The sequence below is a fragment of the Vitis riparia genome, chromosome 8 (genome assembly GCF_004353265.1).
Source record: "Vitis riparia cultivar Riparia Gloire de Montpellier isolate 1030 chromosome 8, EGFV_Vit.rip_1.0, whole genome shotgun sequence".
Lineage (NCBI taxonomy): Eukaryota > Viridiplantae > Streptophyta > Magnoliopsida > Vitales > Vitaceae > Vitis > Vitis riparia.
The window spans coordinates 9,354,683-9,362,733 of record NC_048438.1 but is presented as its reverse complement, the minus strand read 5'-3'; the positions used below and the strand labels follow the sequence as shown (position 1 = coordinate 9,362,733).

General features: G+C 38.7%; 1 protein-coding gene across 1 annotated transcript; it reads left to right on the top strand.

Annotated features, from left to right (window-relative positions):
- The first annotated feature begins 395 nt into the window (after positions 1–395).
- Positions 396–2,656, top strand: LOC117920605. The gene is made up of 5 exons (XM_034838212.1): positions 396–1,137; positions 1,233–1,351; positions 1,461–1,557; positions 1,640–1,712; positions 2,398–2,656. The coding sequence occupies exons 1-5, from the start codon at positions 396–398 to the stop codon at positions 2,654–2,656; spliced, it is 1,290 nt and encodes a 429-aa protein (XP_034694103.1).
- The last annotated feature ends 5,395 nt before the right edge of the window (positions 2,657–8,051 follow it).

Sequence of the window (8,051 nt, the reverse complement as noted above, 5' to 3'; positions counted from 1 at the left end):
TGGATGTTCAATTATGTCGAATGGATGGACTAATAGGAAAGAGAGAACTTTGGTGAACTTTTTGGTTAATTGTTCAAAGGGAACCATGTTCATGCAATCCATTGATGCTTCTTCAATGATTAAGACGGGAGAAAAGATGTTTGAGTTACTTGACAAATGGGTAGAGCAAGTTGGTGAGGAGAATGTTATTCAAGTTATAACAGATAATCACTCAAGTTATGTGATGGCAGGTAATAAATACTATTTCTTGAATTTTTATTTTCTTTTAAAATTTGAATTATTTATCTTGAGAACTTATGTAAATTTATTATCTACAATTTCATATAGGGAGGTTGTTAGAATTAAAGCGCCCACATTTGTATTGGACACCATGTGCTGCACATTGCCTTGACTTGATGTTGGAAGATATTGGAAAGCTACCAAACATCAAGAGGACATTGGAGAGGGCTATATCACTAAATGGGTATATTTATAATTGCTCAGAGCTACTCAACATGATGAGGCGGTTTACTGGACAAAGGGAATTGCTTAGGCCTACTAAGACTCGGTTTGCAACTGCTTTCATCACATTATCGCGATTGCATGAACAAAAAAACAATTTGAGGAAGATGTTTACAAGCTCAGATTGGTCAGATAGTAAACGGGCAAAAGAGCAGAAGGGGAAAACTATAGCCAACATAGTTCTAATGCCTTCATTTTGGAACACTATTGTGTTTTACTTAAAGGTTTCGGGTCCCCTAGTTCGTGTGCTTCGTTTGGTTGATGGTGAAAAAAAAGCTCCTATGGGAGACATCTATGAGGCCATGAATAGAGCTAAGGATGCAATTGTGAGAAGTTTTAATGGAAATGAAGAGAAGTACAAAGAAATCTTCAACATCATTGATAAGAGGTGGGAGATTCAGCTTCATCGGCCTTTGCATGCAGCAGGGTACTTTTTGAACCCGGAATTCTTCTATGATAAGCTAGAAATAGAGCATGATGCCGAGATTATGAGTGATTTGTATAAATGCATCTTAAGGCTAACAAGAGACCTTGCTAAGCAAGAAAAAGTTGTGGCCGAAGTGAGTTTGTTCACAAATGCCCAAGGACTATTTGGGAATGAGTTAGCTGTTAGGACAAGAAAGACTAGAGCACCAGGTTAGTTATTTAGTTTTGTTTATTTAAATGATTAGATTGTATTTTTGCTAAAATAGGTGAATTGTTTCACTAAATTGTTAATATCTATACTACAGCTGAATGGTGGGCTGCATATGGAGCTTCAGCTCCAAATTTGCAAAAGTTTGCAATGAAAGTCCTCAACTTAACATGCAGTGCATCAGGTTGTGAACGAAATTGGAGCATCTTTGAAAATGTGAGTGACCAAATCCAAAATAATTACAAGTAATAGTCTAATAGAGTCTTGAATGTAACTTAAAAGTTAAAACTTTAAAATATATTTATGAGCTTATGATTTTTTGCAGATTCATAGCAAGAGGAGAAATAGGTTAGATCATCAACGCTTGAATGATTTGGTGTACATCAAGTATAATCGAGCCTTGAAGAGAAGATACAATGAACGTAACACCATTGACCCAATTTCCTTGAAAGATATAGATGATAGCAATGAATGGTTGATAGGATTCTCATGGAGGTGCACAAGATGATTTTGTATTTGATGATGACAATTTGACATGGGGTGATGTTGCTAGAGCTGCTGGAGCTGAGGAGGCCAGGTTTGATACTAGAGCTGGAGCTAGAGCAAGCTCAAGCATAATACCACCAACAAGGGGGATAGCTTCAAGTTCTAGAACTTTGCCTTCTTATTCACTAATAGATGAAGATGAAGATGAAGACATGGTTGATTCAGCAGATGAAGAAGATGGGGAAGGCTACAAATGTGGTGATGGAAATGATGATGATGATGATTTTGTTGATTTAGAGGAGGAGTGATGATTGCTTGTTGTGGACAAATTTGTGATTTAAGTGTTTGTTAATGATGTTTTTGAATTGTGGACAAATTTCATGTTTTGGACCTTTAGGTTTGGAAACTTTGGATTTGGATATGTATTAGGCAATTAGCAATATGGATTTGGATTTTTTTTATGCTTGGAGTTCTTTATTTTTATGTTTTTTGTTTATTAAATTGAAGTTTTGGATGATATTTGATGATTTATGTGTTTAGGACAAATAAATGATTGTTAAATTTGATTATATTATATAAAAATATATATGTAAATTAGGGTGCGCCTCACTTCACTAAAGCCCGCGCCTTAGATGCGCCTTGCACCTCAAGCTCCAGGACTACTTTGCGCCTTGGTGCGCCTTGAGCCTTTTAAAACTATGCCAGAAGCATGAATTGATTGTTTCCACACATCAGATGTGTGCTCTAATGCTGTTCAATAATGCTGATCGCTTAAGTTATAAAGAAATAGGGCAAGCTGCAGAGATCCCTGCCTCAGATTTAAAGAAATGCCTGAAGTCTATGGCTTGTGTTAAGGGAAAGAATATTCTCGGGAAGAAGCAAAGGATGAAGGAGGGCCAAGAAGAAATTGCCGAAGATTGGCTTGAGAAGTTGTCAGGCATGATGTTGTATTTCCTATCATATTCTTTGGTCACATTGAAGTCAGTCCCTCTGGATCTCGTAAATGGATTGAGGGAGAGGTCATGCAGGCTCTAGCCTATGATGTGCCAATTCTAGGATACAAAACCAAAAAAAAACTATAAGCCTTCGTCTCTGGGAAGCAAAAACTGGTGCTGAGGATTTTAACTTATTTCAGTCTAATGATGGACAGTATGAAGCTATTGTATAGCTTCATTCTCGAGCTCAGCAGATCCGTGTTGTTCTATATCCTAGAGATGCTACAGGAGAAGGGGTCAAAGTCTAAGCGTATCTTCAACATCCAGCATTCTTTAGAGCCAACTCAACAAAGAATAATGAAGATAATTCCGGACGTCCATTTAATGGGTGCAAAGCTACTGGACTTCGTAATTTTTTAATCATGCTTGCAGCATCCTACCATTAGTCATGACCCAAGTAGTGTCACCGCCATTGTGCTCCAATCTTGGACACGCCTCTGCAACCTGGATTGGAGATAGGATACTTCTTTGTAGTCGAGTATCATGATGAAGTATTTGTTAAATGTCAGGAAACAGTTGGAAGAGTATGTAGAACCATGCCTAAAGATGATTCCCCCCAAAATCTGCCACTGTTTGAAAGCTTGAAGCAGAAGAATTCAAGAACAGTCCATATGAGCTCCTTAAGAACTCCATCCGGATACTGGAAAAATGCGAACAGGCCATGGAATGTAGTTCATCATTTTTCCGAACATGCTCTCAAATACTTGCTCATCTAATTGTTATTACAAGTGCTCGCATGACCTAGGAAATACTTTGAAATTGCCTCTAAACTTATTATATGTTGAAAGGAAGCCTTCTAATTTTCCAATCACTATGAACCCTCTTGTGAAGATGAGTTAGATAGTGATGAGACACCTGGACTAATGGATGTCCTTGCAGATACAAGTGGCCAAATGTCCTTAAAATGTACTGTGAAAGATTCAGAAATAAAGGAAAATGCATTACTCCAGGTTGCCAATTCAATTTCTTGTCCAAGATTCATTTTTAACTCTGGATGTCAAGATCAATTTTCTGTGGAGTTGGATAACCAAAAGCTGGGAGTCAGAATGCTATTCCAGTAGAAGCTAACAGTCAGCTGTAATTTGTCATGATTGCATCTGAAGCTGAAATTAACTTCTATGCTTATTCGATTTTATTGAAGAACCTCTCGAGATGCTCCATTAGAGGATAGGTAATCCTATGACAGCAACTTTTGTCAAACTCCACTGCCGTATGGACTCTTCAGTGAAGACTTAGTTTCCAATAAAAGAATGGAGTTCCGGGAAACCACCCATGCACCCCAACACTTCAAATTTTGGCATGGCAAGAACTTTTGAAAAAGATCAAACTGAAGCAGAAAACAAGCAATGTTTATATGGGCCCCAGAGTATGCAGTTGATGGAAACGTCTCTTCGCAGTCTAGAACAAGTGATTTCTGAAAGTCTCCAAGTATACAATAGCACCTTTATCACAGTATCTTTTAGATCCACAAACCAGATCACAATCTGGTAGGCTTTTTTCAGCTCTCATTCATGGTGACTCTATTGGCATGAAGGACTTGATAGAGCTAGTGATTCTGTATCAGCAGATCATGCATCGATAAGCTTGCTTGAAAATCAACCAACCGAAGAAGTGAAAATGGTGGCAATTTGTGCACTGCAGAACTTTGTAATGTGCAGTAGAATTAATAGGCGAGCTGTTGCTAAAGCAGGTGGCATATTGGTAGTTCAGGAATTACTACTTTCTCCTAATTCAGATGTTGCTGTGTAGACAGCATTGCTGATCAAAATTTTATATTCCAATCACATGCTTCAAGAATATGTGTCAGATGAGCTCAACAGATTTGTGTTGTTCTATATCCTAGAGATGCTACAGAAAATGAAAAGCTATTGCGACTAAAGCAACATTTTTTCCCATACAATGCCTCACTTCAGGACATTATTTTCAAATTCAAGGGGAGGTAAGATGGGAGCTCATGGCAATGGTCTGAATTTCCCAGTAAGGTAGCGGTGCAGTTGAATGATACACATCCTACCCTTGCAATTCCAGAATTGATGCGATTACTGATGAATGATGAAGGATTTGGATGGGATGAAGCTTGGGATATGACATCAAGGGTATCTTCAATTTGCTCTTGATGAATAGATGGGAATCACATACAGGTTTTGTCCGTTTGTCCAGCTAAGAGACCAACTGATTCAAAACCTGATACTGTTATGGGATTAGTAGAGCTTTTAATGGGGATACGGATCTTCTTCCTATTTCTTTTAAGGGAAACTTTGCCAAAAAGGACTATTCTAACTCATCATGAGGTTTCTTTTAGCACCGAGAATCTTGAAAAAACAGAGGAGAAGATTATAGGAAAGGTGTCGCTGATTTTCCGCAGGAAGTTACTTCCAAGAAGGACCAAGAACAGTATTGGTATAAAAGGAACCAACCTTATACTCATGCCTCAGTTCCTAATTTCGTGGAGACTTTCAATTCTTTCCATGTCAGTCAACAACTTTCTACAGAGCTTAGTGTTCCTTATGATAAGACCAGAACCCACCCAGTTACTCTGGTGATTGAAAAGTATGGTATCTCCAATTATGAACTCTTCAATGCTTGCTTTGCAAGGGAGTGGCAGCTAATGATGCATAACTCATTCGTGTACATATTCAAGACCACCCAGATCATAATCATGTCTTTGATCGCCTTGACTGTATTTTTGAGGACACAAATGCCACATAGAACTCTAGCAAATATTACATAATTGGGTTTGTTCCGGATGCCGGCAAGTTTTTCCGATAGTTCCTGGCATTCTTTGGTATACATCAGATGGCTCTCTCTGTTTTGCATCTTTGCTGCAGTAGGAAGGACACAGGTTGTTGCAGACACCCCCAGCACCTTCGTTCTACGCTTGGAGGATTCATCATTGCCAAAAATAACATTCAGCCATTTATGATATGGGGATATTACATTTCTCCTGTGATGTATGATCAGAATGCCATAATCATGAATGAATTTCTCGATGAAAAATGGACCGCTCCTAATACAGGCTCCAGATTCAATGAACCTACAGTGGGAAAAGTCCTTCTCAAGTCCAGAGGTTTTTTTTAAGGATAAATATTGGTCTTGGATTTGCATTGGAGCACTTTTGGCATCTTCTCTTCTCTTTAATGTTTTGTTTATTGCAGCATTGACATTCTTGAACCCTTTGGATGATGCAAAAATGCAATCTTGGATAAGAAAGATGACAAAAACAAGAATAAGGCATCCTCTGGATGGCTCAGCACTGAAGGCACTAATATGGTGGTTATAAATTCTTCAGAAACTGTTGGTTCTGTAAAAAATGCACCCCAAAGGGGAATGGTTTTGTTCCTCCAATCCCTTTCACTCGCATTCGAGTATGTGAATTACTTTGTGGATATACCTGCTGAAATAATGAATCTAAGGGCTTGAAGAAGTCACTCAAGGATGTTGCAACAGAAAACGAATTCGAGAAAAGGCTTCTAGTTAGTGTCATTCCTTCAGTAACTATCATTGAAGTCACACTTGATGATATTAGGGGCCTGGAAAGAGTCGATGACACCTCAAAGGGACCCAACACCCTCAATAACATCCCAACAACTCTGAAGTTCACTGTGAGTTCGGGAATGCTGCTGTCAAATTGATTCCAAAGGGCCTCGAAGTCAGCATCAGGTTATTGAAGTGAGGAGTTCGGATCATAACATGGACTAGTTGACTAAGCCACCTCTCTAATCCCCATGTATCAGTAATTCCGGAAATGTAGAGTCACAACTTCTGAAGCAATCTACAGGGGTAAACCAATCACTGAAATAAGGCAGAACAGAGGACTCTATCTTCATTCTCAGGAAACCTTTGCTGGTTATAGTGAGACTGAATATTCCTAACCATCCATGTCATTAAAGTTGAGACAAACATGAATGTGACACTTCCATTCCTGTTATGGGCACTTCTATATTTCATCCATATAGAAAGATGGGACTTTATAGAAAGAGAAATCAAAGCAGGAGGACAAGAACACTTTTATTTAGAGACACACAGCAATTTAATGCATACAGCAGATATCCTTGATGAGTCTCCTGTGTTTCATCCAGCTATGATCAATTCAGAAACCTCTCTATAGGCAACTAGAAAATGGACAGAAAACTGCATACACACAGCTTTTGATCAAGATGCTGAAATTGTGTGATTAAAGCAACCTACGAACATCAGGTCAGAGAATAGACAAATAACCATGGGTTTGGAGAATTTCGACCTCAAAATGTGCATGCGCTCGAGTTTCCAGCTGCTTTAAATTACTTCCAGAATCCACATATGTTTTCTCATTTTCCTAATGTGAGAAATTCAACATCATCTACTATGGAGCCGAGTCAGCCAGTCTCTGATTTGACTTTAAAATCCTCTAAATCTCAATTCTATTTATGGCCATGTCGAGTTCGTAGAAATAGCAGTGCACACCAAGTAAAATTAGCACAAGACTTGCCTCCAGTAAATCTTCCACCATCTGTTCGTATAATATCTCAGTCAGCTCTCAAAAGTTATCAAAGGGGCAGTTTCTAGTAAGATTTCTGCTACTGGTGGTATTGGTGGCACTGGAATTGAAAATATGGCTCCAAGACTTTCTTAACAGTGGAAAGTCAGGAACCTCCTATTCAGCAGAGGCTAGACAGAATACAAGTAGCCCTTTGAAACATAATATTACAGATCCGCATGCACAGAGATCCAGAGCCCTCAAAGATATATTTGCTATGGAAGAAAGAGGCATTGAATCGGATCTTCATATGCATCCTTTGCTGTTCCAGGCCTCCGAAGATGAACATTTGCCATATTATCCTTTTGACTGCAATCATGGTACTTAAAACTCTTCCAGTTTTTTTTCAGGAAATCAGCCTCAAGTAAATCTCAGTCTCTTTCATAATCCCCACCAAGAAAATCCCAAAGTCGATTCCTTCTATAAATCTCTGAAGTCAAAAGAATCCACACCATCTTGTGGTATTGACTTCCATCCACTTCCTCAAAGATCGGATGATGTGGATAATGACCTAGTAACTTCATGCCCAACTGGTCAGTTGTCTTTTGATTTGGAATCATTTCGAGGTAAACGTGCTCAACTTCAGAATTCTTTTGATGTTGTTCTGACCGAACCACGGGTCAATAGTGCACCTCCAAGGTCTGGCATAAAACCCCCCTATCTAAATGGAATAGAAAATGAATTAGACTTGGAGATTCATTTAAGTTCTACATCCAAAATAGAGAAAGTTGTGGGGAACACAAATGTTACTGAAAATAACCCAAGGAAGTCTGCAAGTATTCTGAATTCTGGAACTGCAATAGAAGCTCCAAACTCTATTAGTCAGTATCATCAGCAAAGTGACCATTGCCCATCAGTTTCTAGTCCTCTCGAAGTTAAGAGGCAAACTCATTTCTGATGCTTGTGCATTGATTCTTCC

What these genes read in the sequence shown, in the direction of transcription:
- LOC117920605 (XM_034838212.1), top strand. Translation starts at nt 396, where the DNA reads ATGTTGGAAGATATTGGAAAGCTACCAAACATCAAGAGGACATTGGAG. An exon ending in GAAGAGAAGATACAATGAAC is followed by an intron (nt 1,558 to 1,639) that starts GTAACACCATTG and finishes GAGGTGCACAAG; the next exon opens with ATGATTTTGTATTTGATGAT. An exon ending in GCTGGAGCTGAGGAGGCCAG is followed by an intron (nt 1,713 to 2,397) that starts GTTTGATACTAG and finishes TGATCGCTTAAG; the next exon opens with TTATAAAGAAATAGGGCAAG.